Source organism: Pleurodeles waltl, chromosome 9 (genome assembly GCF_031143425.1).
Source record: "Pleurodeles waltl isolate 20211129_DDA chromosome 9, aPleWal1.hap1.20221129, whole genome shotgun sequence".
NCBI classification, from domain to species: domain Eukaryota; kingdom Metazoa; phylum Chordata; class Amphibia; order Caudata; family Salamandridae; genus Pleurodeles; species Pleurodeles waltl.
In genome coordinates this window covers 166,575,297-166,597,026 of record NC_090448.1, presented here as the reverse complement: position 1 = coordinate 166,597,026, position 21,730 = coordinate 166,575,297, and the positions used below count along the sequence as shown (strand labels likewise).

General features: G+C 41.3%; 1 protein-coding gene across 1 annotated transcript in view; it reads right to left on the bottom strand.

The window, feature by feature from the left end:
- ADAMTS9 (ADAM metallopeptidase with thrombospondin type 1 motif 9) overlaps window positions 1-21,730 on the bottom strand; it is a 704,469-nt gene that overhangs the window by 550,433 nt on the left and 132,306 nt on the right. The window contains exons 10-11 of the mRNA XM_069206502.1: window positions 15,090-15,231; window positions 14,762-14,869 (exon numbers count right to left, since the gene is read on the bottom strand). Coding sequence (XP_069062603.1) covers window positions 14,762-14,869; window positions 15,090-15,231 — 250 coding nt within the window. The remainder of the gene's footprint in view (window positions 1-14,761; window positions 14,870-15,089; window positions 15,232-21,730) is intronic.

Genomic DNA, 21,730 nt, shown 5'->3' with positions numbered 1-21,730 from the left:
CTGAGCAAGCAGCTTTCCTGCACTCAACTCCTGAGTTGCCTGGATCTCCTGTATGCATGTTCAGAGCAAGCTTCATCACTGCACCCATCTCCTGAGTCGTCCCTGCGCTCATCTTCCTCACTTTGTTTCTGGACTACCTTGTTTCTGCACCATCTGCCAAGTCTTCCAGAAAACACCTGACATTCTAGTCTTTCAGGTCCTTTACGACAGCTCAGAGATCCTGACCCCCGAGAACTCTCCAGTGTCTCTCTCCATGAGCTACGATTCCTAACTTCTAGCAAGGACCCGTCTGCTACCTCTGAACTTCTGTAAAGTGCCTTCCAGGTTAAGTACTTGCCTCAAGGTTAGTGCACACTCATCTTTACTAGTCATTGCAGGCCTCTCTGCTATTTCCTTCCTACTGCCTCTGGATTCTTTCTCCAAGTCTTGGTTTCCTGAACTGTGTTGCTCATGGACGAGAGACTGTCTCCAGAACCAACTTATACTCCCAATGTATGTACTGAGTGTAATTGTGTTTTCTAGCATACCTTGGGAGTGTTTACAACTGCAGCCTTAGACTGGAGATTGCCTTGGGAGCCCCTCTTAACTCCCATCCATGTTCCGAGCACCTCCATGGAAGTATCAGTTAGTCCAACCTTGTGTCATGGAATAACCTTGTTTCAATTAATGTAGTGTTATCAAGTGTAAGTCAATGTACAGAGTATAATCCTGGGAAAAAGTATCAAGGATAATTCTGTTTCATGTGAATTTACATAATCCCAACCTTGTGTTCTGTGTAGTCTTATTTTGAGTTCAGGTAATCCAGAATGTAATCCATTCCTGGGAGTAACCTGGTCTCAAACATATCCAGAGAGTGTTTAACTTCCAACCTGCGTGCCCAATATAACCCGGTTTTCTATTTCTTTGCGAATGTCCCTGTTTTCAACATATGTATTGAGTGCTTGTTTTGGAGTGCAATTAACTCAAATCTATGTTCTGAGTTTTCCGTGGAGTGACTTAACCTAGTACCGCAAGTTCTTCTTTGAGAGTTCCAGACTATTCCACTAGAGTATCTGATTCACCTGCTTCCGTTATGATTATTTAATCAACCTGTAAGTGTAAGCAAATTGAAAGCATTGTAAACTGTTTACTGAATGTATATACTGATGGTAATTGCTGCTTATTGTTTACAGTGCGTTGTGTTTTCATGATAACCATAAGGGCTGACTCGCAAATCTCATCTTCGATTATATCAGGTCAAGAAGTGTTGACCCTGTTAAGCAGAGTAGCACCATTGGTGAGCAGACTCAGTACCACAAGTTTGTGTTCATTATTTTGTCCTCCAATCCCTCCTTCCCCCTTCTAGAAGTCTGAGGGTAATAGAAGCACTATCCCTGGGTCCAGATTCGTCTTGACTTGGGAGTGGGGGCCTAGCATCGGCTCCAGTGTCATCCCCGCGGTTGGCACCAGGTGTGTGTGTGACACAAATAGGTCTGGAACAAGACGAAGAAGTGGCCTTGATGATGAACAATGGTGAAGAATTTAAAAAAAACACTGATGTGATTGTTGTGGAGCTGATAACAGAATGTCGGGTTTGGTAGCTACCTAGATGGCTTTGGTGCCTTAGGGGGTCATTTTGATCCTGGCGTTCATTTGACCGCCAAGGTAAATGTGGCGGTCCCACCACCAACAAGCTGGTGTGCAGACCATCACATTATGAGTGTGGCAGGTTGGTCTCTGCCAACCTGCTACATCTCTACTCATACCAACATGGCAGTCGGAACCACCGGGCCGGAGATGATCATCTCTGACCTGGCAGTCCACAGAAGACTGCTGGCGGTATCAGGAGCTGGCCTTCTGACATGGTTTCTGCTACAGTAGATCTGCCACGAAAACCATGACGGAAAGGCTCCACCTCAGCAAGCACTAGACTCCCCCCTCACACCCTCTACCTCCCCTCCCCGCGTACATGCACACTGACACTCACATGCACCATACATACACCAATTCTCCTACACTTACATACATGCATCCACTCACACGCATCCATTCACTCATTCACAACATTCATACATGTATTCAAGCAGGCATCCAAACACACATATTCACACACATACACACTGACATGCAGACACACCCTCACTTCAACATTCAGACACGCATACAACCACGCATCCACACCCACACATTCATGCACACACGCATACACCACACACTCATACACGCACACACAACACCCCTCCTTCCATCCCCCGTCACCTTATCTGTTCTGGGGAGAAGGTCATCCAGCAGTAAACGGGAAGGGGCGCTTCCTCCGCCGGCAGCGCTCTGCCAGCAGGACACCGCCTGTGGTTTAAGTAGTAATGAGGACCTTAATCTCCTTGGGGCTGCTGGTGGCCTTGTTGGAGAGTGAGATCCCAATGGTACTGTAGGATGGGGAAGCAGAGGCAGAAGAACTTCAGAAGTTGATGGAGGTGGAGGAGTCTCTGGCATAACTAGGTGTTACGATGGTGAAGGGTGTGGAGAGGTGTGATCTTCAGGAGAATCTGGAATGACCATCGGAAAAGTGTTGAAATCTGTCTGGGATATGAAAGAGGCAGAATCGGCAGAGTATACACAGATCACAGGGATCTGATTTTGCCAATTTTCTCCCACAAGTAGGGCATTTGGCAAATAAAGATTTTATTTGCTGGAAATCAATCATTTCCAGTCAGAAAATGACAGGAAACCACACTTGATGAAAAAAAGGCTGAAGTTAGTGCCAGAAGATCTTGTCACCAGAAGACGGAAACAAGATTTGAGGGAACTTCCTCCTTCTGGGCATGATGAAATGCTGAAGGGCTATTGGCCATTAAAAGTGCAGTGTCAGTTTTCATGCTAACATATCTGTAGCGAGTATGTTCACATTGGCCTATGCCTTCCACCCCATTTTCTGTTTAAAAAGTTTCTTTTAATTAAGTGTTTGAGAAAGATTACCTTTTCTCTGGAAATGTTCCTATTTTAATTATTAATGTGATATTTTAAAAAGTAAATTAAAGTTATTGGCCAATATAGCCTATGTGAGAGGAGGCAAAAAATCAAAGTTATATGCTAAAACGTGACCATTCTCAAGGTGAAGAGGAACACGTAGGAACATATATTTTAAAGAAGCGCTCTCTGATTTCACATGGGGGCACCACTATTCTGTGCTTAACAATGGAGATCCCCTGAAGAAGAAGGAAGATCTGCAATTAAAAAGGCTTACACAACGTCTTAAAAAACCTGCAAAAAGAATGAAAAAATGACCCAAAATAGGAATTGTCTGCAGTGCTTAAGGACCTTAATAGAAGTTAAAACAACCTTACAAATCAGTCTGATGACTAAATTAAAGTTATTGGGCAATATAGCCTATGTGAGAGGAGGCAAAAAATCAAAGTTATATGCTAAAACGTGACCATTCTCAAGGTGAAGAGGAACACGTAGGAACATATATTTTAAAGAAGCGCTCTCTGATTTCACATGGGGGCACCACTATTCTGTGCTTAACAATGGAGATCCCCTGAAGAAGAAGGAAGATCTGCAATTAAAAAGGCTTACACAACGTCTTAAAAAACCTGCAAAAAGAATGAAAAAATGACCCAAAATAGGAATTGTCTGCAGTGCTTAAGGACCTTAATAGAAGTTAAAACAACCTTACAAATCAGTCTGATGACCAGGTAGGTCAAGGAAACATGCAACTGGAAGGAAGACTTGTGGGTCTCAGAAAAGAGGGAGTTAAATCCACAAATACATTGAAGGTAATGGATGACCAGATTGACATACTACAGACTAATTGTGTAAATTTAAAAAAACTAGCCTAAATTGGTGATACTAACATCACAAATAGAAGGGATGAAGAGGAAACGTCTTGCATTCCAACAAACATTAAACTATTAAACTCTTTCAAGAGGTCATGGATCTCAAAAAATTTAAAGAGGTCAACAAACAAGGTGTAAATGTTGGCTTCCACTGACTTGGAGACGACATTAAAAGGCAGAGAACAATCCTTCAAAATGTCATGCTTCCCACAAAAAATCTCCTGATTTAAGAGGCCAATTGCAAGAGCCCAAGGTGGTATCTAAAAGATAAAATAATCATGCTCCAAGATCTGGTGCGGTCTACACAAGCAAGAGTAGAATTCTAGGACCAATAGTTAAGGAGCTCTTCAAGAAAGACATCAGTTTTATCTGGAACTTCCCCTGTGATGTTCAGCCGAATGTGGAAAATCACCATATTGTCTCAGTCAAAGACAGTCAACATGCACTTGCCATTCAGGTGGTTATTGCCAACTCTGTACTAATCAGCCAGGACACTGGTAGACTACGTTGAGGATAAAAGGATGGGGACTGGCTGAAAGTGACAGCAGTTAAGTAGTAGGAAGAGATCACTGAAGGAAAAGACTGAGTTCTGATTGGGTCCTGATTGCCCCAATGCACCATTAACTGGATATATTAACATGAGACTCCTCTAGAAAATCGAAGACTGGGTTTCTACAAAGTTTGGAACTGCATGCCCAAGTCAAACATATCAGAAATGGCCCACTAGGTGACTTTATTCACTTGCATTGAGTATGTAATTTAAACTATAAAGACACAAACAATTACACTTTTAAGGTGTGTTTCCCAGGACACACATGTGAATGACAGTCATGTGTTGCACAGAGATGACCAAAGGGATCCTTGAGCCTGGAAACTGTTAATTAGTAATGCATAACGGGTGCATTCTCAGAGCGTGGTCTTGCTACATAACACTGGTTAAAAAGGATATACACTTTGACACGAAATGACAGGCACTTAGTAAATGCGGACATTCTGAACTCAAGGTCTCTATTTAAACTTCTTCATGAACAATGAACACACATGGCCATTCTTTTTCTCTATTAAAATTCAGACCAAGACGTTGGCACGTTCCACATCTGAAAACACCATGCACGATAAAGAACTCTGAGCTGCAAGACAAGAGATGGACAGAGCTGGTATTTTAGTAGAGCCTTGGCCATAGCTTGTGCATATAATTTGCATAATTTAGTTTTCATGTGTAACATATTCAATAAATGGAGGTGCTCCAGACCTTAGGAAGAAAGCATAAAATATTCCGTATTCTTGATTCTTTGTGTCATACTCGACCCTGTAAGCTTTTTTTATTTAAAGTCCATGTGAGGAGAGGTAAACAATAAGTCTAGGTGAACCACACTAACTAATCTTTAACTGGGAAGTATAGTCAGGGTTAATGCACTCAGGGATGAGGGCAGATCTGCAGAGTAAATGAAAAAATACAAATGAAAATATATCATTTAAAATCAACAGACATAATTATAAGTGAATTATAATTAGTAATTATAATTAATTTCATCAAACAATGAACAATCTTTACACACTTCGAGGATGGTCAATTTTTCATGGCTCCCCAATCAACTTTAGGGGAAAGTTTCCAAGCATAGAGCATTGGTACACCACAAAAATTGTTGAAGATATGTTAATACAAAGGAATAGCCTTGCATACCAGACATCCACACTGCCTGAAGGCAAAAAAACAGTAGTAGGTTCTCCAAAAGGCATGACTAAGCCTGGCTAAACCAATTCTATTTTTAACTGAATTTTGAGTGCAGACTTGAAGGGTTTCTGTTTTCAGGGGCATATTGTTGCACAGAGCTGGATGAAACGACAATTTGATGCAGTTCTTGAAAACTCTCCTTTGCAAATTTGTTTTTTTTCACACAATGTTCTTTTTTGATATCTCCTTCAAACAGCTCATTCGTTTGAACAATGGTGACAATTTTAATTGAAATGATCCCCTCTGAATGCGATATTTTTCCCGGGAGTGGTTAATCATGGTGTATCATCAGATTGAGTTCCATTTTTATATTTGAATATGCTCACTGAAGGCCTCGTGCATTGATGGCTCCCCAATCAACTTTAGGGGAAAGTTTCCAAGCATAGAGCAGTGGTACACCACACGAATTGTTGAAGATAGGTTGACACAGAGGAAAATCCTTCCATACCAGACATCGACACTGCCTGAAGGCATAAAAACAGTAGTAGGTTCTCTAACAGGCATGACTAAGCCTGGCTAAACCAATTCTATTTTTAACTGAATTTTGAGTGCAGACTTGAAGGGTTTCTGTTTTCAAGGGCATATTTTTGCACAGAGCTGGATGAAACGACAATTTGATGCAGTTCTTGAAAACTCTCCTTTGCAAATTAGTTTTTTTTCCACACAATGTTCTTTTTTTATATCTCCTTCAAACAGCTCATTCGTTTGAACAATGTTGACAATTTTAATTGAAATGATCCCCTCTGAATGCGATATTTTCCCCGGGAGTGGTTAATCATGGTGTATCGTCAGGTTGAGTTCCATTTTTATATTTGAATATGCTCACTGAATACATCATTGAGGCCTCGTGCATCCATGGACAAGTCCGTGACATTCATCAACGAAAAACACACGGATCAAAGAAAATAATTTAAGATATATTAATGCAAGACAGACATTCTTAACCTATTGGTTGTTTTTTTCTCATGTCCGCTGTGATCAATATTTTGAACCTTATTTCTGACAGCTACATTAGATTGCAAAATATCCAGATTCCTATCATGCATGTAAGACGTCTACACATATAAGCCAATTGAGATAGGCTGTTTGAAATTCACATTGCATTCATCATTCGTATTCATACAAGCAGACTGTTAATTAAACTAAGTTTTACTTTGGGTTTAAACAATCACTTCCGAAAGGAAGAATTAGCTTTATTATTTTACAAATAGTGAACAATTATAATTATATGCTGCTATAACTGTTTTACTGTTGGACCTCACGAAAGAACAGATTTAAGCTGACATTGTAATTGAGTGAATTTAAAGTTTGTTAGCTGATGCTTAATTTGCATCATGTACTCCTCGACTAGCTGGAATAGATTAACGAATTTTACACAAATAAATTGTATTTCAACACCCTGCAGTCACATTGTGTCGATGTTGGTTGTGGAAGTTTTTGAGAGCTTTGAAAAACATTGATAATCTAAAGGGAAAACTCAGGCTAGAAGTGTGCCATATCGAATTACATTTTCTACCGGCAGGGACTGGCAGGATGGTGACAGCTAAACACAACAACAGAGAAATAAAGGTCTACCTGGGTAACTGTTGATGCTGCAGGGGGTAAGGAGTCCATAAGGGGCATGGCTGCAGGGCCATCATGAAGATATACGGATCTGATTATGGAGCTACGTTATATAATTTGGAACACTAGCGTTTTAATGGTTAGGTTACTGTAAAGTGGGTGAATATGAGGGGGTTCTTTCTTTTACTTTGGGGAATTTAGACATACAAATGGAAACAATCCTTAAGGTTTTTTAAGACATTTCAACATTATAGATTACCGTCCTTCTCTTTAAGTCAGGGGACTAAATTTCACGGTGAAATGATTCAGAATACATGCTCAGTTAAATGTGTTCAACGACGGAGTTGTGGCATTACAAGAAACATTTAAGAATGCAGAGACTGGGAAATTCGAGGCATTACCAGACAAAAATACACTGTATATATAAAAACATGAGGGGTGGCGATACAATTCTCTGCAACAGAGATCCTGTTAACACTTCCTGGGAAGGTGGTATGTTATAAACAAAATGGTAAAGTCTGAACTGTAGCTCTGACAGTGGTCGATTTGTATACTCTGAACCAAGGCCAACATCAATTTGTCAATAAGGTTTTACAAAATGTATTGAGTTCTTCTGGGGGAGGGGAGGTGATAATCCTGTCTGGAAACTTTGAGAGGGTAATGAATAAAGCAAAGGATAGGTCCTGACTGAGAAAATGAATTAAATTAGGAGTGCCCACTTCATGCCAGTTCCACCCATAAGGTGGAGGAGCAGAAGTGGACAATACTTTTCAAATTCCTCTACCTTCTTTGGAAGGAATTAGGCCACCAGGGTTAGGGTTATGCCCACTTCCAAGCAGAAAAGGTCATAAGAAGGGTATAGTCATCCTAAAGGTGGTCAGCCCATTTGCTACAGCCTGGCACTCCCTGTAACACCCTTAAATTGAGTATTTAGGTGCAACCCCTGTACTCCAGAATTCAGATTTTGACAACCTAAGAAGACCCAGACAAGGAAGAGTTACGCCCACAGAAGAGCAAAAGAAGAAGCAGCTGATCTGGAACCAGCCCCTTGGGCCTGCCTGCTGACCTCGAAGGATCCTACACAGGAAGCCAACTCTCCCAGCCTTCAATAAAGACTCAAAACTCCCGTGGGCAGCGGACTTGCATTACAAGAAGAAACTCTAAAGAAAAGACTCTGCAGCTGCTGGACCCCAAAAACTTGACACCAGAAGTAACCACTGCACCCAATGTCCATGACCCGAGATCAAGCCAATCAATGGTGCCAACGCAGGTACCCAGCAGCCCAGAGACCAAGTCCAGTGTGGTCTCACCCACCTTCGACTCTCCTAAGACACCTGCAGCCTCTGCAGGCAGGTCCCCTCTCCCACAGGCTTGTGATGAGAGAAACTCAGACACCCCAGCAATCACTGCACCCATGACCCCCGATCCCAGCTGAGGTGGGTCATAGGTGCCAACAATGTCCCCCGGCTCCTAGGAGCTCAAATCCATCCTGGCTCGAGCCCTGTCAGACTCCCTGATGATGCCTCCAGCCGCAACACACAGGACTCTCTGATTGCAAGTGCTCCCAGACGAGAAAACCTGACACCAAAAGACACCCATGCATTTGTTGTCCCTGGGCACAGGAGAAGAGGGCCAAAAGTGCACCCATGTCCCCGAGCACCCCAAGTCTAATACTTACCTGTTTATTGTCCCCGACTGGCTTCCCAGCCAGACACTGCAGCCTGTTTGTCATAGGGTCAAACACCCATATGAAACCATTAGGCACGCAACGCCTTACTGCACCTCTGCACCCGGCTGCCCCAATGCCACCCGATGTGACCTTTCGGTGTGGTTCTGATCACTTCCCAATACTTACCTTAACTCCCTGAGATTGGCTTTGTAAGTCGTTGTAAACCCTTTGTTTGCTGAACATTGTTTTTCCTCCATAGGATAACATTAAGAAAACTCAGAAAACTGCACTTTGTCTATATCTGAACCTGCAAAGTATTACAAGCCTACTTACCGGATTATGAAGTTCTTGGGTATGAAATGTCTAAATTGATCTCAGCTGTATTCTTTAAGTGTGTGTCTTATTTATTGCCTATGAGTTTAGAATGACCCTCTGATGAGCTTAACTGCTCGCTCACACTACCACAAATAGAGCATTAGTCCTATCCACTTTTGCCCCTGCATTACCAATTGGGGATCCACTGGAATCTCTGCAAAGTGTACTTCATTTTAGTACACTATATAGAGAGCCAGCTCCCTACACCAGGTTCAACAGCAGAGATGCTATTGATTACTGATGGAGGGACACCAATTCCAGTGAATAGGCTTTGAGAAGCCAGTCATCCACGTAAGGAAGGATGGGGCTGATCAAATGAGATATGCAACCACCACTGGCATCAACTTCGTGATGTCCGATGAGACTGCAAGATAGGGATGAGGTTCATGAGGAGTTTCACTGCTGATGATGAAGAAGGTTTCTCACATGCTGCTAGCACTGGATTTACCAGGGTACTATTGAACTGGAGAAGTGGCTCAGCTGAACCTTAGTGAGGACATTTGTTTTCGTATCAGTGGTCTATAATGTAAATTCCAGCACTTTAGCGCTTTGAGCATCAATTTGTGGAGGGAGACAACCGCTGCTGTTGGAGGGCTTTTTAGACAGCCAATGGCGAGTTCAGGTGAGGTGTCCAACTGGTGTGCAGAAGACACTCCTTGTAACTCCAGAGTAGAACACAACTGGGTCTTAATCAGTCCCAAAGATCACAAGACGGAAAGTTCTCTATGTCTCCTCTTCCAGAATCCTCTATGGCATATATGGAGTTGAGAAACACTGCAGGATGTGCACCAGGCACTGGGAAGTCAGGAAGTGCTGGGGCCAGTGCCAAAGGAGCCCTGGCATCAGGACTGGATGTCGATCCAGAGCTGGTTTCTCAGTGGAGGCAAGGCTGTGGCGGGTCCTCTGTGGGAATAAGGATGAGCTCCAGATCTGAGGCTGAAAGTCATGTTGGAGATGGAGATCAATGAGAAGAACTTACTAGCAACCACTTCTTCTCTTTCTTCTTATATTTGTACCACTTGCTATCTGACAACGTTGATGGGGATCTGTGATAGACATTTGTCCCTCAGAACCAATAATGATCTCCACTGACCTGCCTTCTTTGTGATTTGGTACAACCTGGACTAAAAACCCTGATTCCTTTGCAATTTGGGGACAGTCTCAATGGCTCCTTTTAAGAGAACCATGAGAATTTCCATTTGCAGCTCCTTCAGTTGATGTTCCTTTCGTGGTGGACAAACTGAGGTGTCTCTGAATGAACTCTAGATTATGCCTGACAGGACAATTTGTATCACCAATTTGTCTGATGCTATGATCTTCCATGCAATAGCAAAAAGGGAAATTGTCCCCCCAAATTCTTAGGACCAGGCAAAAAAGGGGGTACGAGCAGGGAGTCAAGCTCTTTTCTGATTGTCTTTGGTTCATGCTTGTGAATAACCTTTATTTCTTCCTGAACCCCTTCAGTAAGTATGTCGCTGGTTTCGATTGAAAGAGCATCCTTGATTGTATCCAGACTGTCTTTGAGAATAACAAGGACATCCCTGATCTCCATACTGATTAAATCCTGCTCTGAAATTTAGTGATCTTCGGGAGCTACGAAAATTAGACGACCCAAATCTGCTGCGATACTGCAAAGGTCCTAACACCTTTGCTGGGTCAATATCGGTTTTAAGGCCTTGCAAAGCTTCATCAACATGTTTACCAAAAAGAGTTAGCTCATCAAAGGACTGCACATTAGTACGGAAGGCTGTGTAACCAGCCTGGTCTTCTTAGTACAGCACCTCCTGCCAACTGGCGAAAACTCTGAGTTTGAGGCATCCATTGTTGTGTTAATAATGATAGAAGAAGTTAGGTTTCCTTCCTTTAGGGTAGCTCTTGCCGTTTCCCTCTTATCCTCACGGATAAGTTCCGGCAATGGAGCAATGTCATGCCACATCTGGAGTTCATAATGACCTAGAATACCCAGGGAATTGGCTGTCTTAATCGAAGTTGCTGCCATAGAGAAAATTCTTCGACCCAGATTGTCAATACATTTGCTATCCTTGTCTGACAGCCTAGATGATGCGTTATTGGGGTGTTGGTTTTTCTCTGAGCTGCTGAAGCAATTACTGAATCCGGTCTACTATGACCCGTGAAGCAAGCTGAAGCTGAAGCTGGAGACTTATATTTCTACTCCAGATCAGGTACCACAGCTGGAACGGTAGTCCGTGTCTTCACTGATTTCAATTCTTCTGACCAGACATAATCAAGAATGGATATAGACTTAACACATTTCTGAGGTTATTCTTTAAAGTCATAAATAAAGCACGATTGATCTACAGAGGTCATTGGTAGACTAAATTTAGGGATATAATAGTCCTGTGGAATTGGCCCGTCTTTTCCACTTGGGACAATGAGTTCTGCTCATTATCATCTCTCCCATCACCATCTGGCGGCAGCTCTCCTTCCTATCCTTCCATATCCGAATATGTAGGACCATTAGACTAAGCCTCATCCATATCTTTTCCATGGACCGATCTGTTTGGCATTAGAGGGGGAGGCAGCAGTGATGGCTGCCTAGGAGGTGAAACTGTTAAAGGGGCAGGTTGAGGAGGTGGGAGAATGGGTGTAGCAGGTAACTCAATGTGAGGATTATTAGTTGGTTGTTGTGGTGATTTTAAGTGTATCTACCATCTGTTGCAATGTTGATAAGAAGAACATTGGCACTTAGACTACATCTGGTTCTCTATAATATTTGGTGGTTTCTGCTTCATATCAATTGGAATACTCTCAGACTTGCCCTCCTGCTGATAAACATATTTGCAGGAGGACTACTCACTGTCCATTGTTTCCTCTCCAAAATCAGGGACATAACTCACATCAAATTGTTGTGGGCTGTAAGCTGTCAGCGAGGCAGAATCACTAGCCTTTTCTTCTTGATATGACTGCAGTAATTGCACTGGAGGTAAACCCATCAACCTTAAAGGGACAAATCATTTCCTCTGGTGTTTTTGACTTACTGCATGGTTTTTAACTGTGATGACGTCAATGGTGACTTCATCGTTGATGGTATAGTCGTCATTGATGGCCTCTCCAACATCGACCGAATGCTCAATGTCGATGGTGTCATCGTTGACGAAATGCTCATCATTAACAATGTTGTCAATGGAATGCTCATCAACAGAATGCTCATCAGTGATGGTATCTTCATCGATGAAGGAGCTGAATTCGCCAACGGTCTCGTCATCAAAAAAGGTTTCCTTTGTAGACTTCTTTTTCATTAAAGATGAATCTCAGTAGCACTTAGACGCATACTTATAGGGTTTATCAGGAAAGGAGGTGGCTTCAAAATAAAATAATGCTCAGGAAACTAAAAACGTCTCCTCTTGTGTGCTGCCTTCATGGAAGTGCTTGGGGGGGCACTTCTCACAAAATCTCTCCCTGAAGAGGGGCCACCTCCTTTAGAAAGAGGAACATTCTCTTTATTCATAAGAAAAAATGCCAACCTTCTTTCTCTGTCCTTAAGAGAATTCGTTGAGAAAGACTTACAAATCTTGCATTCTGCGGACTTATGCTTAGGATAAAGACAATAGATATACTGAGTGTGTGGGTCATCAGTGTACATTTTCTTGCTGCCACAAGATAAACAAGTTTTAAAAAGAGATTTATCCTCTTTGTCAGACATTATGACAGTTAGTGACAGTTAATTGTCAGACTAAATTATCTCCTTGGTCCAGAAATTGTAACAACCTTCCAAAAAAACAACTCACAGTACAGTAGTGCTGAAGATAGGGCTGGTTCAAATCCAAGGGCAGAAAAAAGTGGAAACAATTAAGGTTCACTGAAAGGTTAGAGCAGAGCACTTACATGGTACTCCCTCACACATGATATGCAGTAGAAACCTGAGCTATGGTGACTTCTAGGGTGAGTAGGAGTGTTTAAGCTTCCACCTCATTAGCTAAAATGTGTGTTCTTTCAAATGAGGTGGATGTGTTACTGTATATTTTACACAGTATACTGCTATTTTAATGTACCGGGGATTCCCAGCCTGACCACAGGGAATGCTTCAAGCATGTGAACATATAAAATATACAATGTTGGAGAACTTTTAAATTGGAATGCCAGCAGCATTTAACAATCTGAAAAGAAATATGGATTCTCTTTGTTGATATGTCCCTAGCAAAAAAGTAGGAGTGATTTTAACTTTCATAATGTTTAAGTACCTCCTCATATTGAACAGAAACAATAAATATATCATTTTTTGTAATCATGGTTACTACAGGCTATTATTACTTCTTGCAACTAACATAAGCTTTTACATGCAGAACACAGTTCAAAGAGAGAACTGGTGCAATAGAAAAGAGGTCTGTTTGAGTCATGTAACTTGTAGGTTGTTACAAGTCTACAAGTTTATTCTTGATGCGTAATTAATAAAAATCAATACATCGATACATCACATTATTCTATAAAAATAATAAATATACAATACAAAATATCAGTTTAACATTCTACAATCTAGATGATAAAAAGCATACCAAAAACTTATTGTTATCTAAAAAGGGGTTCCCACACTCCTGTGCAAAGATTTTTTATATTACTTGTCTTCTACCATTAGAAGTTTTCAGGATACAAAGCGTAGAAACTTTGAAAATTTAGCATTTAAAACAATGTCCTGGGGTTTGAGGCAGGCAATCACTGCTTGCCGGCAAGACCGTATTCCCCTCTGATTAAATAATGACTTCAATAGAAGTTTGCGTTCGGTTCTTAAAACGTTACAGATACAAACTAAATGAATTATATCTTCCTGTCCTTTACCACATAGCCTACACTGTGGGATTTTTAGAGAGCGTTCCCATGGGACTAGGTGGGCATTGCCCAGAATAATCCCAAATCTATGTTTAATAAAAAGATCTTTATCTGTCTTGGTCCACCCTGCCTCCAGGTACGGCTGAAGCTTTAAAAGTTTGTAATCATTAATGATCATCCACAAGTGTGATCTAGTAGCTAGTAAATCCTTGTCCATGATTAGTGATCTTTTTTTGCAATCCGATGTAAAAAATTGTTTTAAAGAAATGTAAGAGATATTTGAGTCCCATAACTCTACTGCCCCTAGGTCGATTAGTGCCTGGTCTAAGTACCGGCGCCCAGTGGCTGCGGTGTTTGAGCTGATCTCTTTCCAAAGGGCACGACAGAGCGGATTTTCCTTTGCCAGCTATAACTGTTTCCAGGCTTTGATGTAGCTGGCTTTTCTGTCTATGCTTTGGTTTACATATCCAAACTCCAGCCTAATTTGTGCTAATGAGGTGTATCCTGGTAGCTGAAATAGGGACCTAATGACTTTTCCAATTATTTTATTTAGGATAGTAGTGTCTTGCTCACACAGAGCTTTGCTTCCATATCCTAGAGTTGGAATTAGTTTGGTTGCGATAACTTTAAGCAGGGGCCAATAGCTAGGGGCGGTTAGGATTTTTTTTAGAGTTTGAAAAGCGAATAATAGCACGTGGCCTTTTCTATATAACTCCTGTTTCTGGGAAAGAAAGTTAGTTAAATTTGACAATAACCAGAAATGGTAACAGCATTTTGCATTGTGAAACTTCTTGTAACCTTGAAGACAATCTTACTGACCTTTCCGGGTTCACATGCGGTCCCATCTGCCCAAGGCGTATGCTGAGTACGACATCCTTTGTGGGCGCCCTCCGTGTTGACACACCAGAGTCGTCTGCACTGCATCTGCTTAATGTTGGAAAATAATAATATGAATTCAAATACAACTCATTGTACTTTATGTATTACAACCAAGCTGATACCACCATTTCAGTACAGTTCAATTCCTGCTTCAAAGCTTAAAATACACTTAACAATGAGTTACAAATTAGATATTAACTTTCACTTTAATAAGCATGTAATCCATATTTTACACCATGATTTTGAAAACACCTCTCACAGTACTAACCATTATCGGGCACATCTGAGATCCTGGTCCAAAAATTAACTCACATTGTTTATTAACATTGTACATTAAACCTGGAAGTTGTTGAGGCAACGTGTATCTTCTTGATACAGGTTCATCAAGTAAACATTCACCATAACCAGTGCTGTAAAAAACACAGAGAAAAAATATTAAACAAACAGATAATTCAAAAATTTAGAAACAGAATTATAGCAGCATTGTTGTTTTTTCTATTTAAGCACAAATTCCATAGACAAAGTTCTCACAATAAAAAGAAAACACATTAAGTAAAAGCTATTGAATAACAACAAGAACAATATATAGACGATATAAATTCAGTCTTAGTCTTATTATAGCACATTTTAGAGAAGCAGGATTAAATACTAATGGCACACGATTACAGTAATTGCTAAAGTCATTCTTGTGTTTATCAGAAAGAAACAAAAATAATTAAACTAATTAGCACTGCTAGCAGTTGTCTCTTTCTGGAAGACATTTCATTTTCAGCACTGTAAAATGATATTAGTGAGAAATGAATGCTGCAAACCCTATTTTTCAAACAGAAACAAATCTTCTGCGAAACCACTGATGCGGAATTGTTATTCATTTATGTTAACATAGACATGACGAGCGATATGAGGTGGATTCACCATAGAATGTTAAAGAATTGACACAATAATTTTGCGGTCTGTGGAACTACTTTGGAAGTTTAGTGGAGCCCTTGCCGATGACCAGTTTATCATCAAAACTACACTGCGATCAGCATCCCCATATGAAAAGTAGTAAACGTATGAATTCATCAGTAGTCCAGAATGCAAAAGGGTAATTTCAAATATCAAAATGGGAGCCGCAAGAGCTAAAAACATGGCATGGCTTCGACTCGGATAGTGAGCTATACCAGCAAGAGAGAGAGGAGTGACATCCCACTGAGAAACAGAAAATGTGTATTAAAAATATGGATAAAGAAAGAGTGGAAGTGGGAGGAGTTGATTAGAATAAGTGGACGGAGAGAGAGCAAGGAAAGAACGTGCTTTTCCATGGACTGCTGAAGGAAAAATAAATAAAAAGTCCCACAAGTCAGTAGTGAAAAAAAAAAAAAAAACTATGTAAAAACAGCAATGCTCCAGAGGCGGTTCATACAGAAATACAGAAGGAAAGACATCAAACAAAGAACAGAGAATTCAAATAGAAAACAAAGCCATCCAGTGAGGAGCAAGGGAATAAACCAAAGTCCACTCTAAGTACTGTGTTATGACAGGAGGCCTTTTACTAATAATAATGCATATACATACTTAGCACAAAATTCAGCTACAGACAGGGAACAGAGGATTCATGGGTGTATTGCTCTCAAGCATCACGATAAAATCCTGTACCTGCATTGCACACAATTGTAGATTTGAAGAAAAAGCTGAGTGGCCTAATCCCTTTAGTGTGACAAGAGGGCTCTCATTTTTGAACCGTCAGATCTCTGTATCAGTCATATATCCACAACACAACAGACAATTTTATATATATATATATATATATATATATATATATATATATATATATATATATATATATATATATATATATATATATATATTGTCATTAGTGACCGTTGTCGAAAAATGTTATTTTTTTAAGAATTGGGCGTCACCATTTTAGAACCTGTTGGGTTTAGGCATCAAATAAATTAACCCCCCCCCCCCAAACAAGGATTATCATTCTGTAAAGTGTTAAATCAGTTTAGATCAACTGCTAGCAGCAATTGAGTGCTGCTCTGTCTATTGACAATATTTATAAATTTAGTATAGCTTAGTTGGACAAAACTGGATTGTATTTATATTTTCCTGTTTACACATCCTAGACTATACAAAAAAATTTCAAGTGCATGCATTTATGGTGTTTCCTTCAACTTGTGCCAAAAAATAGACTTTTGCAATAACAGTAAAAGTAAGTGTCTGTACACACATATTCAAAGATAATATTTACTTCTACTTAATTTGGGCACAGGTTCACTGTTAAGAGTGACCTTTTTTAAGCTTTTCCCTATTACTTTGAGATTACTCCAATGTAAGTAGGAAATTAAAGAATATACAATACTGGCTGAAAAGCCATTCTGGTCAATCATGCACAAAGACTATCTAGCCCATCTGTTTGATAGACTGATTCCATTGCTAATGGAAACTGTGCCTAGAACGAGATATAAACATTAACCTAATGAGACACATGATATGTTGCTTAGATGACTCTCCGTTGCAGCCACACAGATAGAAGCATGTTGTTGCCCATTAACACATATGAGAGATCACACCCTCAAACATACACAAAGGGATTTGATAAAATTAAATAACATTATAGTGACCATCTTCTCAACAGGAATATAAGAGCTTGCACATCTCTCTAAAAGGCCCTCATGGATCAATATCTGAGTGAAAAAAAAAATATTCTTAAAAAGAGTTTAGGGCCAATTGACTTTGTCTACAATGCTCTACTAGGTTTGCCTTAGGGGATACAGACCAACCTACCCCAGGTGGGTCTTATACTTCCATAATAACTAAATAATAAAACCTAGACATTACGAGATTAATCGCTGTGGCCTGCTCTATTGTCCATGGCCATATCTATGAAATGTAACTAAACAGGCAAACTTGAAACTTTTCATTTCCATCCTTATGCTCATAAGTCTTTTCAGGAGGCTATAATTCGTTTGAACAGAGATGTGGCTTTCAAAGTATATGACTTAATAGCAAAGAGTTGCTATTCAGTTGTTTACCAATTTAATACGCTCCTATTCACAAAAGCAAATCCTTCATATTACTGCAACTAACCGCTGAGTAGGCATCACTTCCTGTTCAGTGTGGTATTCAACTTCTTCTAAAATGAATATCTGATCAAAGTTATGTGATTTTAAAACTGGGATTGCTAAAAAGCAAAAAACTGCAAACCATGGAAGGCCTTCTGGTCAGTCTCAATGCAGATCACATTTATTGGTTGTGGGATGAAGTCAAAACAAAAACTGTTCATAATGGATACATCACTGATCATAATCAGCTATACCGGGAGAAGCTGTGCCCTAGGTTTGACCAGTTGGGGCTCCCCAATTAAGGAAAGCTGGGATATAAGTCTGGAGGGATTGAAACCCCCAATCACATATTTGGTGGCTGTGGCAGACTGCACAATCTTTTCCAACATACCATCTGTTGGAATTATCCCTTTCTGCAGGGTCATTCCCAAGCTTCTTGCTTCACTTATCAATTTTTTGATTATTTTGTTGTTGTTGGCCTTAGGACTATCTGCAATCTACCACTGCTATCCAGTGCTAAATTGCTTTAAATTTCTCCTTAAAACATGTTAGACTGGCTTTTACTTAATTGACATGTTTAATTGGCTTACAAGTCCAGAGTAAAGTGGCACTACAGGTGCCTAGGGCCTGTACATTAAATGCTACTAATGAGCCTGCAGCACTGATTGTGTCATCCACTTAAGTATTCCTCTAAATATGTATCATGCCTGCCACTGCAGCCTGTGTGTGCATATATTAAACTGTCTTTTTGACTTGGCAAATAACCCCTTTGCTAAGCCCAAACCAGTCACTCCTAAGGTAGGGCAGGGTGCAGTGTGTTTAAAAAGTAGGACATGTACTTTTAAGTTTTACTTGTACTGGTAATTAAAAAAACTTACATTTGTTTTTCACTAATGCAAGGCCTATTTCTCCCATAGGATAACAGTGGTGCTACATTTTATAAAAATAGGAACAGGTGCCCTGGTCATATTCGGTGTCTCTGGAATTGGAATTTAAAATCCTAACTTATGGTGAAGTAGGATTTTCAATCACAATTTTAAAAATACCACTTTCAGAATGTTAGGTAGGTAAAAATGCCACCAAGGGATTTACTTAAAAACAGTCTTTCTAATAGATTTATTATACATTTATGATGTCTAGTAATGACATCACAAATCACTTAAATGGTTATTTAACCCATTCTTTGCCATGGACATAACTGTATGTCCATGGACAGACTCATGGGGGGAGCTCTAGCGCTCCCCCCCCGTGGGCCACCCATCCACACCCCAGCAGGGATGGCAGCGGAAGCGCTTCCGCCCTAACCCCAGCCTCCTCCCAGTGACATCTGATGATGTCAGAGTGCACCAAGCGCTGATGTCATCAAGCAAGTCAAGCATAGCTTTCAGTGCGTCTCTGGGAGAAACAGATTAGTTTCTTCTCGGGAAGGGGTAGGTCAGAAAGGCATCCAAGGAAAAGAAAGTTCTTTTCCTTTCCTTTGATATCTCTCTGAGCATCCCTGCTGCAAAATCGCACAGGAATGCCCAGTAGACAGCAGGGAGTTTTTTTTTTTTTTTGTATTGTGACATAAGGGGAGCAGCTCCTAAGGCAAGGAGCAGCTCCTAAGGCAATGGGGATTATACTTTAGGCCACTTCTGCCCCACTTGAGGGAAGATTGCCCTATTTTTCTTTTAGGCCCATCTGCAGCCACGTGGGGGCAGAAACCACTAGACATCAGGGATTGTTTGTCATTTTATTTTACATAAGGGGAGCGGCCCCTTAGACAAGGATCGCTCCACTTCGGGGGAAATTATTTTCAGCCATTTCTGCTCCCCTTGGGGGCAGATCACCACCAGAAATCAGCGATTAAAAAAAATAAAATTACAAAAGGGGAGCGGCCCTTTAAGGCAAGGGTCGCTCCCCAAGGGGCATATTATTTTAGGCAATTTCTGCCCCCCTTGTGGGCCGATCAGCCTATTTTTACTAAGCCAACAGCCCTCAAAGGGGGCAGAAACCACTTAGGCACCAGGGATTGTTGTGTGTGTGTGTTTTGCTTGGGTGGGGCAGCCCCTTGGGTAAGGGTTGCTCCCCATGTGGGCACATTATTGTTGGCCATTTCTGTCCCCCTTGGGGGCAGATCAGCCTATTTTTATTAGGTCCATCTGCCCCCAATGGAGGCAGAAACCACTTAGACACCAGGGATTGTTGTGTGTGTGTATTTTGTCTGGGGGGGGCGACCCCTTGGGCAAGAGTCGGTCCCCTTTGGGGCGGCATTCATTTTTGCCATTTCTGCCCCTCTTGGGGGTGTATCAGCCTATTTTTTTAAGGCCCATATGCTCCCAAGGGGACAGAAAGCCCACTAGACACCAGGGATTTTTTTTTTTTAAAAAGGGTGGGAGTATTGCCACACACGCACCCCAAATAAATGGGGACAAAGTCCTTCTGCCTACCGGGGGCAGATGGGGTGAATCCCCCTGATACACCCCCTCCTCCCTGGGGGGCAGAAAGCCCACTAGATGCCAGGGAATTGAATACAAAAAGAGGGGTGGGGGCTGCCAAACACTATGGGCATCGTTATGCCCACCACCCCAACTGAAGGAGGTGACCGTCTTCAGCTCCCTCTACAAACTAAAGCATCTCATCCCATTTTCCAGCAAGAGGACATTTGATTCTTTTGGGTTTTGATTTTACATATGGGCCAAAAGAGCTTTGCTAACTCCCAATATCCTCCCACCTGGAATGGTGAGGGCTGCAATGTTTGGACTTTGGGACGCTGCCATGTAGAAAAATCCTAGACACATCTGAAAACTAAACATCTGGGTCAGTCAAGGGTGGTGTGCTTCACATGCACCCCACACCTTTTTTTATACCCACAATGCCCTGCAAACCTCTACTGTTGCTTGAAATCATGCACTTTCCCTACATTTTTGCAATGGAACCTTCTGGAATCCACAAAATTCCTACCACCCAGCATTGTTGCATCTATAGCGATAAAAAGTCTGCCCCACTTGTCAGCCTAAAAACATTTGGAAAAAAACCTGCCCGTTTGTTCCCCCTCAATTTCTTCAATTTTTTGTTCCTTCCTTGTCACAGGCACTTGGGCCACCTACACAAGTGAGGTTTCATTTTTATCGGGAGACTAAGGAGAATGGTAGGTGGTAGGAAATTTGTGCAGTGCGGTGATCCCACACAGAAAAATTAGGAAAATGTTATTTTTAGCTAAATTTGAGGTTTGGAAGGGATTCCGGATAAGAAAATGTTGAGGGATCCATGCAAGTCACACCTCCCTGGACTCCCTTGGTAGTCTAGTTTTCAGAAATGTCTGGATTTCTTAGGTTTCCCTAGATGGCTGCCGAGCCCAGGACTAAAAACACAGGTGCCCCCCATGCCCATGTTGTGTTTTGGTCCCTTCCCTGTTGGGGACACTAGGCCTACCCATACAAGTGAGGTACCATTTTTATTGGGAGACTTGGGGGAATTCTGGGTGGAAGAAAGTTTGTGGCTCCTCTCAGGTTTCAGAACTTTGCAGCACCGAAATGTGAGAAAAAAGTGTTTTAGCCACATTTTGAGGTTTGCAAAGGATTCTGGGTGACAGAACCCAGTGAGAGGCCCATAAGCCACCCCATCCTGGATTGCCCTAGGTGTCTAGTTTTCAAAAATGTAAGGGTTAGGTAGGTTTGCCTCAGTGCCGGCTGAGCTGCAGCCCAACATCCACAGCTAGGCACTTTACAAAAAACACATCCGTTTTCAGTGGAAAAATGTGATTTGTCCATGTTGGGTTTTGGGGCGTTTCCTGTTGCGGACACCAGGCCTACCCATACAAGTGAGGTACCATTTTGATCAGGAGACCTGGGGGAACACAGCATAGAAGAATAAG